Below are 20,423 nucleotides of genomic sequence, written 5' to 3' on the forward strand. Positions count from 1 at the left end.
TGGCAGTGGTTTCACCTAGCATCCCACACTAAGGGAGGTGGGAAATACACCTTCAATCAATAGAAGAAGTGACTTCTGAGATTATTAAGATCTGAGTTTGACTGCAGGTGTTCCTACACATTCTCAGCACCTTTCAGTAAATGCTGGCATTCACCATATTGGAGGGCAGGGGGAGCCTTCATCTATAACCAGATCTGAGACAACAGTGTTTTAGTTTTCAAAAATTGAGCAGGAAATAGGAACCCAAGCTGCCCGTCACCTGGGAGCACGTGGTAATACAATCTTAGTGAGTACTAAGCTCCTCCTATCTGCAAAGAGAAGTGGCTACTGCAGGGTGCTGATGTAATTGTCTGTGGGACCACAGAGGTGCTAAGAGATGCACTTTTCAAAGTACCTGTGGTTTGTTTTAGAAGAGCCTGGCCGTTTTTAATAGCTTGATCTACATTCTTCTTTCTATTAACAATTTCTTCATTTAAAGCCTGAAAGGAAAGAATACCATTAATCCTAAAACTATGGCACAACAAAGGGAAAGAAATGTGAGCCCTTTAAGAGACCAAACTTCAAGTAAAGAGATCAATACCAGTTCAGTTTAAACATGAGATATTTGATTCCTTCATTTTCTCTTTGGTTACCCCCTTCTTTAATTACTCAAAACAATGAAATCAGCTACTTATAGGCAAACTTTCCTTTGATGAGAAGAGATTTAGGACTAAATCCACTTTACTAATCTATTGGTACCAAACGTGAACCCAAGAAAGGTAGAAGTAGAATTCAGCAAAAATGTCTACTATGTCCAAAATAAAGAATAAGGCGGACAGTTCAACAGAAGAAAGTCAGCAAGAACGGGCTGACTTAAATCAGGATCCTGGTTAAAAACTCTCAATATCTGAAGTCAACGAAGCAGAAGAATCTAAGATTATTAAAACCAAAAAACTGCTTTGCTGATTTTTACCATCCCCAAGGAAATGTCACAAAAACGAAAACAAAAAGGGGCAAATTGTTGTTTCTACTCAGATGACACAGAATCCCTGGAATTTGAGTATATAAATTCTAGAACCATTAAAAAACCCTAGGCACTGCTATTTAGGTAATCTGGTTTTGTTACAGAACATTCTTTCACATAACTGCTCAAGTGGAAACTGAATGATAATTCCTTGATGATGTAAAACATGAGCTGGAATTGAGATGGCCCGATTACATTCTGGATCATCTTCTAGGATTATTGATTCAGTCTGTTAAGTACAAGTATTTCCATGTAAATCATCAAAAAATAGATTAGTCCAGTCTGTAACTATGCACTTGTGTATAAAATAAAGTTGAAATGTTTGGAATTTAAAAAAAGAGAGAGAAATGAAGAGAAACATGAATCAAAATTACAAAATAACTTAGTAACATGATAAGAATGGAAAACACGAATACCAGGTGGTCAGCATGCTGCTTCTGCAGGACATCCTGTCTGTAATCCTTTACGAACACTGAACTGAGCTTGTCCTCAACCTCAGCCAGCCAGTTGAGCACCTCCACCTCATCCTCCCCGAACAGCCTAGCGTTAGACAGTGCTTGTTCAAGCAGGGCTGCTTTCCGACAGCACCGGTCTTGAATCTCACTGAATCGGGCCTGCAATGAGTCTAGCTTTTCAGACAGTACACCCTGCTCTGCAGAACATGTCAGGGAGGAGAGGGACTGCCCAATTTTGACTGCCTGGTGCACATCTGTTGCATGGCTTTCTATTTCTTCCTCCAGAGCCTGGAAATCCAGATGGAAAAAATGAATAACAGAAACAAAATAAACGAAAAGTAGACATGAAACAATGAATCACAAATGATATAATAATAATATAAAAGTTCACCTACTGAAGGGCAAAAATAACATAAAAACAGAGAACAAAAGCTGCTTTTCCTGATAGCAGCCTCTTAGGCCATTTCTATTTTTACTTCAAGAACGTGACTAGTCCAATTAATCACTGGACCATATTTTGAATTAAACTTATTAACCCCCCCCCCCCAAAACACATCTTACAGAATGCTGCGGGCAGTTTTCTAGGCTTTCTGGTCCCAGTTCTGTGTCTCCATTTACCGTAACCACCTCCTACCTTGTGGCGAACTATCTGCTGCTGTACTTTGGCGGCCTGAGTGCCAACAGGCTCTGAGTTAGCGAGCTTTTTCTCCGTGGCAGATAAGAAGTCAGAAATAGGCTCAGCTGTCTCATGGAATTGTTTGGCCAGAACCAGGATATCTTCCAGCTGTTTTTGCCTACACAAATATATAGAACAAGCTGCTCAGGCAAAAAGTCACATTAAGACTGATAATAGAACTATATTCAGTAAAAGACCAACCTCAATGAGGCACATTTGAAATATCAATAGTAAACAGAACACACATAAACAGCACTTTGCTGTTTTAAAGGCTTTCATAAGCAGTACCTTATTTTGACTCTGTCATGCCCTTGTAAGGTAGGCAGAATTATCCCACTATTACAAAAGAGAAAAACAACCCTGAAGGCTTAAAGAAAGATCTGTCCAGGTCGCCCACTGGGTAGCAATAGTACAATGAGGATTATAATCAGACCTTATACTACTCTTTCTCCTATTGGATGTGGTACGTGCATCCTCTGTAAAGGTGACCAAAATAAAGTTTAAAGGAGTAAAAAAAACCCATCAGTTTTCATTTCTCTTTCCCCATCACTGCTACCTTCGCTTGTGAGTGAAGAGAAGAGAGAGCATTTGAAGAGCAAAGGCAGACCAAGCTATGAATGAGAACCCCCCCTTCCTATCTCCCCCAATCCAGTCAGGCTTCTAGTAATTTCAAGCCCCAGAGCATAACTTTGAATTCTGATTCAAGGCAAAAAATGACCTCAAACTAGCTGAATTTGCCAAGGCAAACAGCAGCCAAAAGATCTATGGACTTTATAAATGGAATCTTAAATCTGGAATCTTAAATCTTATTTAATGTAACATCCACACTTAGCTTGGATTTCAAATACCCTGCAGATTAAAATCAGCAAATTACAAAAGGAGAGAGGAAGCCTGAAAGCTGGAGGCAGCCTAATAAGCAACAGACAGAAAAACCACCGCAGAACTGCATGAGCACACAGATTAACAATCAAAGGCCATGACGATGACGTTGGAGCATTAAAAACAGACTCAGTGCTATGTCATCTGAAAAGGCCCTGGAAGCATGTGACTTTTATTTCAGAAAACCTTCACTGAACACCTACTCTGGACAAACTTATCTTAATAAGAAATGATTTAACATAAAGATCTGCCATCTTAATTATCTGGAAATTTAATTATGCTCGAGTATAAAGAAAAATATATTTCTAGATGCTATTTTTAAATGTCAATATAAAGTACAGAACTTCCTTTCTTAGTTTATGTCCACTTGCAAAATACATCTTGAATTAATAATACAACTAAAACATATAATCTTAAATATTATTAATCAAGAATTTCATTTTTAAAATATTGCTTGGTGGGTTATTTTAATTGGTTAATGACCTGCTTATAGATTTTATTCTTTTTAAAAAAAAGAATAAAATATTATATTTCATACTGGAGTATAGTTGAGTAACAATGTTGTGTTAGTTTCAGGTGTACAACAAAGTGATTCAGTTATACATATATACGTACCTGTTCTTTTTTAAATTCTAAATTTAAAAAATTTCATTCTTAAAAAAATTGCCCCTAATTTCTATGTCTTTCTTACTCACCTCTGATTTTGGAATCTGAAAGTTTGAAGAAATCAATGTAATAGGATTTGGGGTAGCAAAGAGAAGAGCTAAAATAATTCAGAGGCATCAAAATCCAATATTAAAGAATCTAAACAAAAGTCTTTAGGATGTCTACAACAAATGACACTGCTCTTGGTATTTCTCTTTAAAATATTGGCTCAGAAACTGTGTTAGACTAGGAGGATGGAAGCAAGTAGGGTAGAAGGAAAGAGTCATAAAAAGATACATTAGGAACAAACCATGACTTCAGTGAGCTTAAGGATCTAGGAGATAAGTACATAAACTAATGACCATAATACAAGGTACAGATGACGAGTTATGGCAGTTAAGAGGAAAGTGCAGGGCGAGAGAGAGTCATGGACATATACACACTAACAAACGTAGTAAGGTAGATAGCTAGGGGGAAGCAGCCGCAAGGCACAGGGATATTAGCTCGGTGCTTTGTGACAGCCTGGAGGGGTGGGATAGGGAGAGTGGGAGGGAGGGAGACGCAAGAGGGAAGACATATGGGAACATATGTATATGTATAACTGATTCACTTCGTTATAAAACAGAAACTAACACACCATTGTAAAGCAATTATACCCCAATAAAGATGTTTAAAAAAAATTAAAAAAAAAAAAAAAGAGGAAAGTGAAATTGTTCTATGCTTGGGGAATAAAGAAAACCTTCATAAAAGCAGGGGAGATGAACAGAAGTATTTCATGGAAGATGCAACACCATCAGCAAAGACAGAATTAGGGAACTGACAGAAGATACTGAAGAACCGAATACGGTTTACTGTGCCCACAAGGAATGAGAATAGTGGAAACTAAGAAAGGTAGGTTAGGGCCAAACAGTAGAGGGCTTTGAATGTTGGATGAAAGAGACTTTATTTTATAGGCAACAGGGAGTCATTAAATGTCTCTGAGCGTGCAAAGAGGGGAAGGCCTGAGGGTAAGCAGCAGTAGAGTGATGATCAGGTGAGCTACCTCATGAGAACTAGCCCAAGTGAGAGTTTGTAAGTCATGAACTGAGGCGAGTGGGAATTAGAGAAATGGACAGAAAGGAAAGACACTGTAGAAGTGAAATGGACAGAATTTAGCATCCTGATAGATATGGGACACAAAGCAGGGGGGAAAAAAAGGGTAAAAAATGAGGTTGAGGTTTTAAGCCTAGGAAACTGGAAGGTTAATGGTGCTATTTATTAGTGGAAATGGATGGAGAGACAGAAGAAAAGTGGTGCAATTTGGAAATGAAAATAAGTTGAATCCTTTCATTTGTTTCTCCCACTAACGTGGAGCAAGCAAATACTTTGTAGCTCAGATAAGAAATAAGCAAGCCATGGATGGGTAGAAGTAAAGAGACTGAAGAGGAGGTTATCTGAAGATGGCCCGTGGCTACCTAGATAATACATGATCAGCTCTACAACTCTCAACCTGATTTCTGATTAGTTATCATTTATTTTTAAAACTGAGAACAGTATAAGGTAAAAGTAAAGACATGGTGTGACTTATTAAAAGCTCAAGTGACACTGGGCTAACTTATAGCTATGGAAAGAGAAAGCACTTCCTTGGAGGAGAAAAGTATACTGCCTGTCTTGTGGCCATTTAGTGAAGAAAGTCCATGCATCTCTTGAATGCTCATTTAACAGAACCACAGACTAGCTCCTAGATGTAAGAACATCTAATATTAGGATAAGCTAACAGAAAAGAACATGATAAATTTCAATTCCAAGTATCGAAAACATTATTTATAAATATGAATGGAAAAAATCTGTTTCCAAAACTCAGAAAATAACTTGGCTGGATTGTAGGAGTCTGCGTCTGCTGTTTGGAACCAAGATTGTATTGCAACAGAACACCACCAAAGAGCAATGAGTCTTCCAGGTCTCAGAAATTTATGGAGTAGCTGAGGCTCATTTCCTGAGTTACTCTGGTTATGAGGATCACCTCTAAAAACTTATCTCTCTTCAAGACAAAAGCCGTTAAACACCTACCAAAGCACTGTATGAATCATCCAGGGGCTTTTAGAGCACCTCAGTGATACAAGTCAGAAACCGCCTCGGACCTATATTCCTCAAAACCCCAGTGGCTTTACCTGGCTGCTGCCTTCCTGAGTAGTCCTGTCCATCTACTTTCAAGACTCTCCAACTGCCCAGTGATCTTCTCTCTATCAGCCCGCTCAGCTGCCTGGGCTATTCTGCCTCCTTCTGCTTGAAGCATGTCTACTGTGGCCTTTCGATCATCTAGGAGCCGCTGGAGCAACTGATGTACATGTTTAAAAGGAATGAAAAGTGATAACATGGGGTCACTTTAAAATCTGAAACAAGGAAAACAAACAAAATCCAAAACCTCACCCCACTGAGCCCTAAGTTTAATTGAATAATGAAGTTTTTTTTTTTCATCCTAAGGCAAAAACATGAGATATAATTCCTACCACCCATATAAACTTTTCATACACTTAGGGTTTTAAATGGAGCAGTGACTATCATTATGTGACTGATAGGGAACTTAGTTTGAACCAGGAGAAAAAGGCACTGTAATGGAAATTAAACCAAAAATATATACATATATAGACAGAACCTTATACATGATATACATTATTTAAATATTGCTGACCCAAAAAACACTAAAAACCTCTTAAGATAAAGTGGTGACTGAAAAACTGAAATAGGATAAGTGAACAAGCAAAATGGTTCAGTTCAATACATGTCATGGTAATCTAGGAGATTATAAAGTAAGATGATGAAAATCAATTTCTGTCTTTCTTTTCTGGATCACACAAGGTAGGTTAGGATTCCACTAAAACTCCTGAATATGCTCCTGAAACCATAAGCAAATGTGTTGTCTGTCATTCCCTACGGCTGTTACAGTTCACTGCCCCAACATTCTCACTTACCTTCTGTTCTTGGATCTGTGCTTTCACCACTTTATACTCAGCAGATGGGGGTTTCTGATTGGCTATGAGCTCCTCAGTGTCTGCCAACCAGCTGAGCAACGGCTCCAAGGCATCTTGGAACTTCCCACAATGCAGCAAAGCCTCCTGGAGTTGTGCGATTCTTTGTGCAACCTGTATCACAGACATGGAGGTTCATTACGAGAAAGGAGAGAGCTTTTAAATGACTACTCACCCCTTTTTGTAACTACAGACTGGAACTGCAAATTTTTATTTGCATTCAGGTGCCAGGGAAACCAGAGATTGCAATGTCTCTTTCCTCTGCCCTCCATCCCCAGTATACTCACCTTTTTATTCAATGTGTTCCACCGAGCGTTGATCTCTTCCATGTCATGTTCCAAACCCTGCACATCACAGTTTTTTCCGGCACTCTGGATCAAACCCTGGCCGAGTCCATTCACCTGCTGTAGTTTCAACTGAAGAGGATCCACCTGTTCTTTCTGAAACATCTAGATAATTGTAAGCCAAAGAAGATTTAATCTAAAGGCAATGAGATCCTCTACACCACACAGTGACTGGTCATTCTTGGGAGATTTATGATTTAACAAGGGAGGGCCAGGAATAACAAGAGAAAACAAGCCATTTGTACAGGAAAGTATCAAGGAAACGTGGTTTCATATTTCAATATATACATTCTCTTATGGACAAGTAATTACAGAGAGTTACAGCACTACTTAGGCATTTAACTCAATGACTCATGGTTTGTTTTTGTTTGTTTTTTAATCTTCTTAATTTTTAATGCAAAAAGCTATAGAGAATAAAAGCAGCACCAGCCTCAAGATATCATGAAAGTGTGATGCATTATCAGTCCTAAAAGGGAAGACTGACTAGTATTTAAGATTAAAAATACCTTGGGGAATAGCTTTAATTGACCACTGATACATGCAATGCTCTTCTCTGACTTGGACTAATAACTCAATTAGCCAAAACATATTAATGGTGTGAAGAACACCAACCTCATAGCTTAATCCCCCTGTGGCTATTTAACTCCATTCTGTTCCAAGGCCATAGACCACACACGGCCAATAATCTTGAAATAGTATTCTTCTGATTACAAAGGGAAATGGGCCAGTAATACTGGGAGATGTCCTTAACAACTTCAGGCACCTACTCTGAGTAAGATGCAGGTATACATAAAATATTTTTAAAATAATGATACTATATATCCATGTTCACCATGAAACAATGGAATTTTAAAACAATATGAACAAGTGTAACAAGCAGTGTGAATGTTTCTTTCTAATGCAGCCAAGGTCCATTATTACTTGGAACTTTCTAAAAGGAAACAAAGATCACAAGAGAACAGAACTTTTGCCACTGTAATGGTATTAAGGAAAAGAACGAGATAAATATTCGTCCCTAAGATCAGATTTCTCTCAATTATCAGAGGATAAAATGAGCCATATTTCCACTAGTCTAGATCTATTTCCATTCTTTTCTCTTCCATAAAAAGTTCCTTCAGTTTCAGTGAGACAGGTGAGCCAATTAAAGCCAAAGAATGACAGAAAATCGAAGAGGACAAAAATAAAGGTGAAAGAAAATTATAAGTTTGGGTTAGACTAATTTTGGCCTATGTGAGACCACAGATCACACTAGGATTAGGAAACTGATTCTAGCAAGAGTGGTCTGTGGCTGAACAAGTGAGTCACCAGGGAGGAAAGGCTCCAGGGCACACTGAAAAAGGAAGGTTATACAGGTACTCACCAGTGGGCTTCATTTTACACTATAATCCGACTACACCGTATTTTGTTAGGCAACACTACAAGGCAGTTCAGTTAAAAATGACTGTTACTCCGACAGCATGGTTTCCAGAGAAAGCAAGTGCTATGATTCTATTTTGTGTTAAAGATGTTTTCACTGCAGAAAAATCAGAGCAGAGGGGGGAAAAACAACTCCCACGGCTTAAGCTGCTTGAGTGCAACAAAATGGCTGTGGGGCAGGGGTTGGAAAGGCAAAGAAAGCAGAAATGCCTAAGGTACAGAGAGAAGATGTCAAGTCCACACCGAAGAGCCCCCTTTTACTCAGTAATTAAATCCTGTCTCATGCTATGACTGACATTTAATTCTTTCTCTGTTGTGCCAATATGGTAGCCAACAGCTACTTGTGGCTCTTTAACTAGAAATTCAGTTCCTCAACCACACTAGCCACATTTCATCGGGTCAACAGCCACGTGTGGCTAGGGCCTAATGTATTGGGCAACACAGAGAACACCTCCTCTCCTGGCAAGAAGCTCTATGGGCTATCAATGTAAATGACACAGAAAAGCAAAAATAAAATTTAAATAGCTTAACAATCTCTTTCATATAACACAGCGAATTCTCTTCTTAAAATCTGGATTTACTTTGTTCGTGAACATTTCACATAGAAGCATTAGAGGTTACTTCATTTCCCATGCCCACTCCATGGATTAAGTTGACAGGGAATGGGTATTTGTCTCATTTTTTTCCCCAGAAGTTAAAAAATATATGAAAGTGCCTCTAGATACTAAGTACTGTTTAAATATTTATACTGAACACCAGTGAACAGAATGTTAAAGAAAGTAAATTTGAAAGCACTTGCTCCTTTTCTCTCAACTCCCAAATAAAGCTGTTGTGCAAAACCAGTGCTTTTAAGGTACATTAAATCCCTACTCCTTACTATTTCAGTGGGACTGTGCCATGTTATTAACTAACCAGTGCTGGCAGACATTTCCCAGAGCAGAACACTAGTAAAAATTATTGCAAGGCCGTAAGATGCAGCAGGGACATAAAACAGAAAACTTCCCAAAGAACTTCTTCAAATGCTTTTATCTCTGGTAACACCACAGTCTCCCAGTTTTCATCCTGACTGATCCTTTTTTGATGTCCTTTGCCCGCTTCCTCTTCTACATCTCCAAATGTTAGCCTTTGTGGGTAGGGATAAGAGTAGCATGTCAGTCCTGAGCCCTCTTCTCATTCCACACTCTCCTCTAGGCAATTCTATCCATTCCTACGGCTTTAAATACTTACCATGATAAATGCTCATCACTCTAAAATTTATATGTATCTTTTGAATTTCAAATCTGGATATCCAACTACTTGCTTAATATTGCCACACAAATGAATCACAGGCATCTTGAACTTAACCATTCCAAAATCGAACCTGCTAATTTCCTCTTCCCCAAGTCTGTTCTTCCCTAAGCAATTTACTACTGCCCCCATTGTATGGCTGTGAGCATAACTGACGCCATTTTGGGCCTTTAGAGCTTCTCCCGTCCTTTTGCTGACGCAACCCAGGACTGTAACGTACAGTAAATCACTTCTCTGTTGTCACGGGCTTTGTAGATAATAGATATTGTTTAATAATCATCAGGACCCAGTAGCCCCTATGCTCTGTTAGTCCCCAAACAATGATGAAAACCTTCGCTGACATATATTCCTGGCGCCCATGAGACTAGTACCCATTCATAAATCTTGACTTAGGAATGCACGTCCTGTTTCCAAGCACCTGCTGCCCCCACCCCATAAACCCCAAACCCTAGGTTAACTGCAGAATTGTCCCAGTGGCCCCCTGGGCGGGGCAGAGCGCAGCTGCGAATGCTTCGAGTTGTCTGTCTAATCCTACCCTGGCAGTAAGTTACCCTATAATAAACTGATCCATTGATTATATGGAGCTACCTGCGTCCTTTTTTGGTCTCAAGATGCCTTCTCGGTTTAATGAGTACTTTTTGTTCCCTCCACCCTCCAACACCCATCCACTCAGTTGTGCAAACCAGAACTAGAAGCCATCCTTGATAACTCCCCCTCACTCCCTCCCAATATGAAAGCCATTATCAGGTCTTATTGATTCTGCCTCCAAACTGTATCTTAGATCCATCCAATTGTCTTCAAATCCACTGACATCCCTCTAGTCCAAGCCACCTGGACAATTGCAGTAATCTAGCAGGCTTCTTTACTCTGTCCTTGATCCCCTGCAATCCACTCTAAACACAGTAGCCAGTGTGATTTATTTTTTTAAGTTGCAAACCACTCTGTGTTTTCTGTATTCCATGTCAATAATCATAATACGAACTAACAAATATAAGACAAAAGAAATCTGAGATTTATAAACCCCGGATAATGTTGAGAATGTTTATTGTCAGTGTGAACCAGTTTTCTCTATCTTTAAGCTGAGAGCCATCTTTTAAAAAACGTAAATGAAATCATTTCACTCCCCTACTTAAAATCTTCAATAGCTTCTTACGGCTCTTAAGGTAGAAATCCTTTTGAGGACTTCTTTCTCAGCCCCTGCATCATCTGGCCCCTTCCTAACTCTCCAGGTTTACTGCAAGGCACTCTTGCGGAACCCTTGCTCACTGTGGTCAAGCCACTTGGCTTTCTTTTAGCTCTAACATGCCAAGCTCTTCCCAGTTACCATTTCCTTTGTCTGGAATGCTCTTCTCTCTGACTCTCTAAGTAACTAAATAACTTATCCTTCAGGTTTTAGTTTTAAAATTCCTTCCCTGACACCACAATTGAAGTTAAATACCCCTATTGTTTCTCATCATAACCTTTATTTTTTATTCAAAGCATTTGCCACATTTGTAACCATGTATTTGTGTCATTTTTGCTTAATGTCTGCCTCCCCTACTACAGTATACGTTCCACAAGGGCAGGGACCATGCCGATGCTATTCACTGCAGAAGCCCCAGTGCCTGGCTCAGAGTAGCTACACAATAAATGCTTATCCAGTAAATGAATGAATCCTTGCATAGAAATGGTGTTAGAGAAAAGCAAACAAATCCATAAAAGTTCTGCTATCAGCTGAGTATTCAAACACTGAGCTGAAGTTGCGGGGCTCCCGAATTTTTGCTTAAAAAGACTTTCTTGGCAAATTTTAATTTTATAGAACCACTGTTTTATACAAAAGGTTTTTTTGTTCCATTGAACCAACGACTGGAAATAAGACTAAGGAAGTCTATACATGAGGAGAGGGCTTAAATAACCACATATTGTTCTTAGTGGGCCTAGGATCCCACTACAGAAATAGCAAGCAAGTTCTGGCCTTTTGTTTCCTCTATCAAACCTTCTTGTCATTGCAACTGGAAAGCTTATATCTATTTTAACCATGTATACATGTGTACATTTGTACATACACATGCAGAGGATCTAAAGCAGTTCATTTTAAATCATAGATTTTGCAGCTGGGCTACTATTTCCTTCTCCTGTCGTTTATATCAGGCAATATTTCATAAAATGACAACCTCCTGTAGCTGGAAGGATCCTTAGAGATTACCTAGCCCCACCTACTCATTCTGTAGATGGGGAAACAGAGATCCCAGAGACTGATATTAAGGGTTTCTCTGAATATTCTTCCTTTATGCAGATTTGACTGGCTCTTTATAATGTAATCCCTATATTTCACTGATTATTGCTGTAGGCTTTATACTAGAAATATTCTGTATAATCAAGAATGCTGGTGACTTTGGATAGGTTGCTGGGATCTTAGTGTCAATCCCAAATTCAGTAAAACTCAGAAAACTGAATCAAATCCCTCAATCTGAAAGGTGATGCATTCTAATTTGATGGGATGCCTAATTACAAAAATAACTGGTGAAGCCCAGGTGACACTACCATCACTCAGCTAAGCAGGAGGATCTGTGGCACAGTTGTCGGCTTATAACCTACAATCAAGACGATTTTTCATTGCTGGCAGCTGCATGTTTAATTGGTCCTCCAGCTAAGGCTGCCCTGAAAGGTTCTGCAATGGGGTGAACCCATCTTTCTTGCAGCATCCATGGATATTCAGGAGATTAATATTCATCCACTCGCAACAGGGAAGGCATATTATGAAGAAGGCACTGTTTTGGGTCCCGGGGATGGTGTAAAATCAAAACCACCTCCTCAGTCAGTAACCCCTGACTGTATTTGACTAAACTTCTAACTCCTTCACTGCTTACCAGCGACCAAATGACGACAGGACAGTGAACTGCAGAAAGCTGCCACTCTCAAAATCCTTTGACTAAGAATGCTCAAGGATAGGAAACCTGGGAAGAGGGTTCACAACACATTCTGTTTTCTAACATCAGGAATCTCAAAATCCCGGAGCTAAGAGAGACCCAGGAGGACATCAGCCCAATTCTCATTTTATGAATTAAGAAACAAGAGGTCCAGGAAAGGAAAAGTGACTGCTTCAGGATACAAAGTTTGACAAGATGACTAAAATGCCTCTTTTTCATAAATATTATTGTGCCTTATTAGGCTTTTAAAAACACACATTTGTATTAAAAAACTGTTATTCACACATCTATATATGGCTTTCCTCCAACCCGCCTTGGTGAATTCTTTCAACTAACCAACATATCTATTTGAAAGGGAAAGGGTGGGGGGGCTTCCCTGGTGGCTCAGTGGTTAAGAATCCACCTGGCAATGCAGGAGACACGAGCCCTGGTCCAGGAAGATCCCACATGCCGTGGAGCAACTAAGTCCCTGCGCCACAGCTACTGAGCCTGCGCTCTAGAGCCCGCAAGCCACAACTACTGAGCCCATGTGCCACAATTACTGAAGCCCGCGCGCCTAGAGCCCCTGCTCCACGACAAGAGAAGCCACCACAATGAGAAGCCTGCGCACCACAATGAAGAGTAGCTCCCGCTCGCCGCAACTAGAGAAAGCCCGTGAGCAGCAACAAAGACCTAACGCAGCCATAAACAAATAAATAAATAGATAGATAGATAGAAAGGGAAAGGGGGGGAGCATATTGATAGTAATTGAAATCTTTTATGTTTGGTGCGTTGAATGGATTATCTCATTTTATCCTCACAACCCTCATAGGGTTCTTCTGCCTTAACAAATGAAGAAACTGGAGCCTCAGGACATTTAACTGTCTCAGAGTGGTTACAAAGTACTCCAGGTCTCACTCCAAAGTCTACATTCTAGCCTCTACCTGACGGCTGACATCACCGATGAATAAGCAGCCTCTTGATTTAGGAAAGAACATGCTTATTGTAAAATTCAAAAGCAGAATCACACTTTCTTGTTAATAATCTTTTTCAAAATGTAAGCCAAAAACTGTTTATATCCCTGTTTTCTTTGGGTTTTGCTTATGTCTGAATTAAAAACAATGAGAGAGTGTGAATTATGAAGTTTTTCAGCAGATAAAAACACATTTTCCCCATAAACTCAATAAAAACACCAAAAAAGCCCAGACACCCCAAAGGGAACCAAAGAAAGAACAATCTGTGCCCTTTCTAATCACCACCAAGTCAGAGAACTTTCAAACCTCACTTTACTCTCCAGATCCTTCCCCAACAACATGAGCAACAATTACCTCATTTGAATTTAATCCATCAACTGCAGCCAGAGGCACTTTCCCATGCAGCACTGTGCCAGTCACCTCTTTCACTCCAAATGCTGGGGAATCAAGGTCCTCCTTGATCCACATTCCAGCAGGGGAAGCCTCCTCTAGAACAGGACTTCCTTCTTCTAAGACAGGCACTGAGTCAGTACGGGCAGTATCTCCCTGGAAGGGTACGCCAGCAGGGAACACTTCCTCCACAGCAGGCACTGCAGCAGCCGGGGCAGCAGGCTCCCCTGGGGTGGGCACTGCAGTAGTAGGGGCAGCAGGCTCCCCTGGGGTGGGCACTGCAGCAGCTGGGGCTGCAGGCTCCCCTGGGGTGGGCACTGCAGCAGCTGGGGCTGCAGCCTCCCCTGGGGTGGGCACTGCAGCAGCTGGGGCGGCAGGCTCCTCCGGGGTGGGCACTGCATCAGCTGGGGCTGCAGACTCCTCTGGGGTGGACACTGCATCAGCTGGGGCTGCAGACTCCTCTGGGGTGGACACTGCAGCAGGCAGGGCTGCAAACTCCCCTGGGGTGGGCACTGCAGCAGCTGGGGCGGCAGGCTCCCCTGGGGTGGGCACTGCAGCAGCTAGGGCGGCAGGCTCCCCTGGGGTGGGCACTGCAGCAGCTGGGGCTGCAGGCTCCCCTGGGGTGGGCACTGCAGCAGCTGGGGCTGCAGGCTCCCCTGGGGTGGGTACTGCAGGAGCTGGGGCTGCAGGCTCCACTGGGGTGGGCACTGCAGCAGCGGGGATGGCAGGCTCCCCTGGGGTGGGCACTGCAGCAGCGGGGATGGCAGGCTCCCCTGGGGTGGGCACTGCAGTAGTGGGGGCGGCAGGCTCCTCTGGCGTGGACACTGCAGCAGCTGGGGCTGCAAACTCCCCTGGGGTGGGCACTGCAGCAGCTGGGGCAGCAGGCTCCTCTGGGGTGGACACTGTAGCAGCTGGGGCTACAAACTCCCCTGGGGTGGGCACCGCAGCAGCTGGGGCTGCAGACTCCTCTGGGGTGGACACTGCAGCAGCTAGGGCTGCAAACTCCCCTGGGGTGGGCACTGCAGCAACTGGGGTGGCAGCCTCCTCTGGGGTGGGCACCACAGCAGTGGGAGCTGCAGGCTCCTCTCGGGTGGGCACTGCAGCAGCTGGGGCAGCAGGCTCCTCTGGGGTGGGCACCACAGTAGTGGGAGCTGCAAGCTCCCCTGTGGTGGGCACTGCAGCAGCTGGGGCAGCAGGCTCCTCTGGGGTGGGCAATGCAGCAGCTGGAGCAGTCCCCTCCAGGGAGGATTCTGCAACAGCTAGTACATCCTCCTCTGTGACGGCCACTGAAGCAGGTGGAGCAGTCCCCTCAGGAGCAGGCACTGCAACAGCTGGGGCAGCAGCCCTCTCTGTGGCTGATACTGCAGCAGCTGGGACATGTGCCTCCATGGTGGCCACTGGAACAACAGGTATACCCTCCTCTGGGAAGGGCACTGTAAGAGCAGCTACAGCAGTTCCCTCTGGGGCAGGCACTGCAGCATCTAGGGCATCTTCTTCTACAGTGGGCACTGCAGCAGTTGGGTCAGGCTTCTGTGGGATGGGTATCCATTCCTCCAAAACTGGTTCCGTATTACTAGCCTTGGTAACTTGTTCCTCCAGAAGGATATTTAGCAATGAATCTGAATCTCTCATTTCTGTTTCCCCTCCCTCCAATGAGGCCACATCCAGCTTGGGCTTTAGGTCATTCACAGTTTCCACTCCATCTCTGCTATGTCCCAGTCCTCCAACCTGCAGGTGCAGACTCAGGATCTCTGACTCTGGGGACTTCCTCTGGAGATCCTGGGAGACCCACTCTGGGAGGTCTCTAGGAAGATGTGCTGGGGCTCGGTCCTCCAGCCTGGCATCATAACCCAGTGCCTGTGCGTCACCATCCTCATCACAAGCTCCTTCCACGGACAACAATTCACAAAGGTCCACATCTCCCAAGGAAGTCAGACTGTTATTTCCTTGATTAACAGCTCCTTTCTCACCTTCCCAATGAATCTCATCTGTTAGTAAATGTGAATCATATGGTAACGCCTCTACTTCAGATCCTGAGGTAACATCTATTAGTTCACAGCTAACAGCAGAACTGAGGGGGACTCTGTCCACACACTCCTCAGCATTCCCCTCAACTTCACTACAGTCCAGCTGGGACAAACTGCCATTTTCTTTGGCCAGCTTGGCTTCAAAGCCTGATACATTTTCTTCACGAGAAGCCCTGTGATCAGAGTTGGACAATCCTCCTGGGTCTGGCTTTCCTGGTGACTCCAGATCAGCTGGGTGTCTAAAGTTAAATTCCCCTGCAGTCTCGGGGCTAAAAGGCACTTTTTCACCCTCCTCCTCACTAACAGTGGAAGCGTCCCTCACGGTATCAGAGTAGGCAGTAAGTTCCAAAGTATTAGGCACCTGAGAAGAATCCAGGGCATTAAAATAGTCACAATCCAACCCAGGATCAGAGTCCTTTGCTCTTACATTTAAAAGGCCTACATGCTCCTTTTCTAAGGCAGCCCCTGGAAAATGACTAATTACAAGTGAATTTTCTGCATCCTGGGATGGGGCCAGCCCTTCAGAAGAGGCTTGAGTCTCCAGCTCAACTAAAGGAGTTACTCCTTCTTCACATAAACACTCCTTTTCAAGTTCAAGAAACATCTGCACTGAATCTGTGTCAGAGAGCTGCTCTGAATCGGCAGGACCAACAGTGCATTCTAAATCTGAAACAAGACCCTCTAGCCCCTGAGCAATTCTGTTTCTCAGTTCTCCTACAGCACTCTCACCTGTTAGGACACAACTGTACTCAAGCGATGCATCCTTGAAAACAGACGCCAAAAGGTTCTTAGCCGGCTGTGGGTCATCAGAACAACAGATCTGACCAAGAGCTAGGTGGTCAAAAGTCCCCAAGACAGCAGCTGAGAAGTCGGCTCCATCCTCCACCACTGCTACAGTGTTTGCTTGCTCTCCTTCTTGGAAAACATCTGCCAGGCTGTTCTTTTCCTCATCTGCCATTAGAAAAGTCTTTCCTCTCTCTGACAGTTTCTCTTCCTCCCACTCCTCCTCAGCCTCCATCATGATCCATCGCTCATCCTCCTCAAACTTTAGCTCAGACTCTGTTTTCTCTCTCAGGCTGGGGGTTATGAGAATATGCAACTCTGGATCCAACAGCTCTTCACTCAGGCAAGGGGAGAGAGGTGGCATTTCTACAGTGCAACCTGTGTCCTGAAGGGGGTGCTGCTTCTCGCCAAAGCCTCCCTTAGCCAAACTTTTCATGGCTCTGGGCCAGGTTGCACTTGAGAATCTGTGTTCCTGCGTTACATCTGTGTTACCACTTGCTGCTGCAGCTTCTGACTCTAGAGGCTGGAATTCACGGGGAGAGATCTCACTGTGCTGCTGAAATCTGAAGTCTTGGCAATCTCCACCTAAGGTTTTCACATCCTGCCCTTCTGGAATACCTATGGATTTGGACACATGTTCCAGAGTTACGGACTCTGACTGAGGTTCCCTGTGGTCCAAATGACCAGAACTTTCTGTTAATGCAGAACTGGATTCCTTCTTCTCTTGCAAGCAAGGATTTGAAGCACCAGCTTCGGAAACCTCACTGAGAGAAGCTTCCATCCTTTCCGCAAATTCTGGGAAATTCGGTGGCATGAAGGACTTCCATGATCTCCTGTTAACATTGTCTTTGCGTTCTGCATTTGGCCGCCTTCTGGGTGGCACAGGTGCTGACTTTTGCACATCACTGCTTAGCTTTAGTGCATCAAATATTATTCTCTCATCCAACTTTTTGCCTTCTGGTGCTCTGGATTCAAAAACATTAGCTGCTGCTCCCAATGTACCATTGCTGGATATAGTACTTCCTTCTATCTTTTCCATGGTGCTTTTTGAAGTCTGATTAAGCTTTGACCCCTGGTCAATTTGTTCATTTATCCTCATTGTATCATATATAGATCGCTGCGGAACATAGCAATCCTCTATATAGCCATCCTCTTCCTCTCCTTTCCCCAGGCAGATGGGGTTCTGCCTTAAACAGTCTGGCCTGCTGAGTGGCTTACCCATATTTTTCAAACAAGAGGAACCATCAACCTTTAAAAAGTTTCTCAGGGGTTCCCCCAAAATGCATTCTGCATAAGTTAAAAATCCTTTTACATGTTCGTAACCTCAAACCACCAATTGGAACTTCCCTCCAGAAAGGCCTGGAAGTCCCACTTTGAAACCATTCTGAGAGACGCTCTAAGAAGAACAGCTTTTTCCTCACAGGTTAGCAGCCTCATAGTTGCAGGCAAATAAACGGTACAATGTATTCAACAAACAAAATAATTCCTTCTACGGCTTTTTTGTTTTTTTAAGAGCACTGCTCTTTCCAATTTAGTTAAAAAAATCATCTGATATTGACAAGTCTTATTCAGTATCTAGTTCCACTCACTTCTCACCCAAGCAGAGTTGGAAGCAGAGGATTTATATCGATTGTGTCCTTTAATAACAATGGCACAGCCCCTCTGGTCTTCAAGTATGGCCCAAGCTCCTAGGAATTCCTTTCATTTTATCCTTAGTTCCAGCCCTGGAGAGTCCAGCTGGTCTGAATTAGCCATTCGTCCTCCCTACTTCGGGTGTTTGCATTTGAACTGGGCTGGTCGGCGGATATTCCTGCAACTTTAAACACAGGAAGTCCTTCATTCGCGGCCAGCTTGGGGCTTCCTGTCTCCAAAACATCATGGCATTGTTGTGGCTCCCAGAACAGCCCTGCGCCGTGGCCGCCAAACAAGGCGAGTGGAGCCCGGCGCCGGGCCTTTCAGAGGCCGGCAGGCTGCAGCGGCGGCCGAGGGTCACTCGGAAGGGCTCGCTCAGCGCTGCTCCCCCGCGCCGTGCCGCGCGCCCCGAGGGCCAGGGTTGCCTCACCGCAGGCTGGCAGGTGGCTCCCGGCCGCGCCGGCCTCCGGTCCCGCGCTCAGGAAGTTAGTTTGTCCCTCCGGCCGCTGAGTCCCGCATGCTGTGGGCACCGCCTCCCCCGCCGCCTCCAGTCCCCGGCCCGCAGCCGCCGCGCCGCGGGCTGCATGTCAAGCAGCCGCCTCTATTCTCCGCCGCCGCCGCCGGCCCCGCCGTCCTCCCCGCCCGCAGCTGTCACGGTCCCGGCATGCAAACTTCTGGCTGGGAACAAAAGGCTCCTCTCGGGCCGAGCGGGGGCGAGCCCTCCTCCCTCGCGCCGCGCGGCCCGCTCGCCCGCCGCTCGCTGGAAGTGCTCGGCTGGCGGAAGGCTCCCCTCCCCTTCCCCGCACCGCCCCGCCCGGGCAACCCCACTGGACGCCGGGGAGCGCGACGCGGACAGCTAGGGGAGGAGGGCAGGGGCGGAGCCGCGACGGGGAGCTGCCCGAGCGGGAGGGAGGGGGCGGCGGAGGCGATTGGAAGCCGAGGCACCGAAGGAGGGGCTTCTGCGCGGCTCCGGGCGAGGGAGCCCAGCGCCGGCCGCTCAGCTCACAGGCCCACACCCACCGCGCCCCGCCGGGCCGGAGGGAGAGCCCCGCCCCCCGAGAGGGCGAGGGGCGGGGAGCGACACCCGCGTGAGTCTCGGCCGCGCCGCGCAAATCCCCTGACAAAGGAAAGCCCCGCCCTCCTGCCGGGGGCCGGGCCCCCGCTGCCCCCGCCGCGTACCAACCCGCCGGGCTCCTAGCCCAAGGGCGAGCGAACCCAGAAGGGGCGCTCCCGCCGCCCCCCAGCCAGCCGGCTCTGGCGAGGGCCACTCTGGGCCCCATCTGCCGGCAGGGTAGCGATGCCGCCCGCATCGCTCCCGGATTCGGTTCTGCCGCCAAAGGGGTGTCCCTAGTCCCTCCAATGTCACCTTTAGCGCGCCTCTGCCGGGCCCAAGAACACTCCAGCCTTAAACCTGGCACTTAAATTCGGACCGAGTTATTGGATAAACTCCAGCACCTTCTCTCTTCGGCGCCTCACGTACGTCAGGTCTTGTTCCATTCCCCCACCAAGATTTCTTTGCCCACAGATGTGAATGGTGTTGATGACTGAGGAGTAGGGAATTGGGGGGCCGCGCGACGGTGGAGATGCTGGCAGCAGTGCCCCAAGCCCAAATACCTGGGCTCCTTTATTGCTGGGCACATCCAAGGAAACGTGAGCTCCCTGGGGCCAGCTAAAAAGCATGGGTATTTCAAGTCTCAAGATGGAAAATACTAGAGAAAAGTGGCCCACAATCCCGTCCACAGCTTTTTGGCTTTTAGAAAAGCCATCTAGGACTTTCCTGGTGGCGCAGTGGTTAAGAATCTGCCGGCCAATGCAGGGGACACGGGTTCGAGCCCTCGTCCGGAAAGATCCCACACGCCGCGGAGCAACTAAGCCCATGCGTCAGAACTACTGAGCGTGCGCTCTAGAGTCCGCAAGCCACAACCCCGCGAGCCACAACTACTGATGCCCGTCCGCCTAGAGCCCGTGCTCCACAACAAGAGAAGCCACTGCAATGAGAAGCCCACACACCGCAAC

At 45.1% G+C, this 20,423-nt stretch overlaps 2 protein-coding genes across 19 annotated transcripts in view; both read right to left on the reverse strand.

Moving 5' to 3' along the window:
- The window catches only part of MACF1 (microtubule actin crosslinking factor 1), a 342,346-nt gene that overhangs the window by 47,692 nt on the left and 274,231 nt on the right, over window positions 1-20,423 (reverse strand). For all 18 annotated transcript variants that reach the window (XM_029231096.1, XM_029231102.1, XM_029231098.1 and 15 more), the window contains 6 exons: window positions 6,954-7,115; window positions 6,610-6,780; window positions 5,809-5,975; window positions 2,093-2,252; window positions 1,420-1,746; window positions 395-479 (listed from right to left, as the gene is read on the reverse strand). In XM_029231096.1, coding sequence (XP_029086929.1) covers window positions 395-479; window positions 1,420-1,746; window positions 2,093-2,252; window positions 5,809-5,975; window positions 6,610-6,780; window positions 6,954-7,115 — 1,072 coding nt within the window. The remainder of the gene's footprint in view (window positions 1-394; window positions 480-1,419; window positions 1,747-2,092; window positions 2,253-5,808; window positions 5,976-6,609; window positions 6,781-6,953; window positions 7,116-20,423) is intronic.
- KIAA0754 (KIAA0754 ortholog) lies at window positions 13,794-19,275 on the reverse strand. The gene has a single exon (XM_029231114.1). It carries the CDS (start codon window positions 17,995-17,997, stop codon window positions 13,888-13,890), a length of 4,110 nt encoding a protein of 1,369 aa, XP_029086947.1. The 5' UTR covers window positions 17,998-19,275; the 3' UTR covers window positions 13,794-13,887.

Source organism: Monodon monoceros, unplaced genomic scaffold (assembly GCF_005190385.1).
Source record: "Monodon monoceros isolate NGI ecotype Baffin Bay Population unplaced genomic scaffold, NGI_Narwhal_1 Super_Scaffold_18, whole genome shotgun sequence".
Lineage (NCBI taxonomy): Eukaryota > Metazoa > Chordata > Mammalia > Artiodactyla > Monodontidae > Monodon > Monodon monoceros.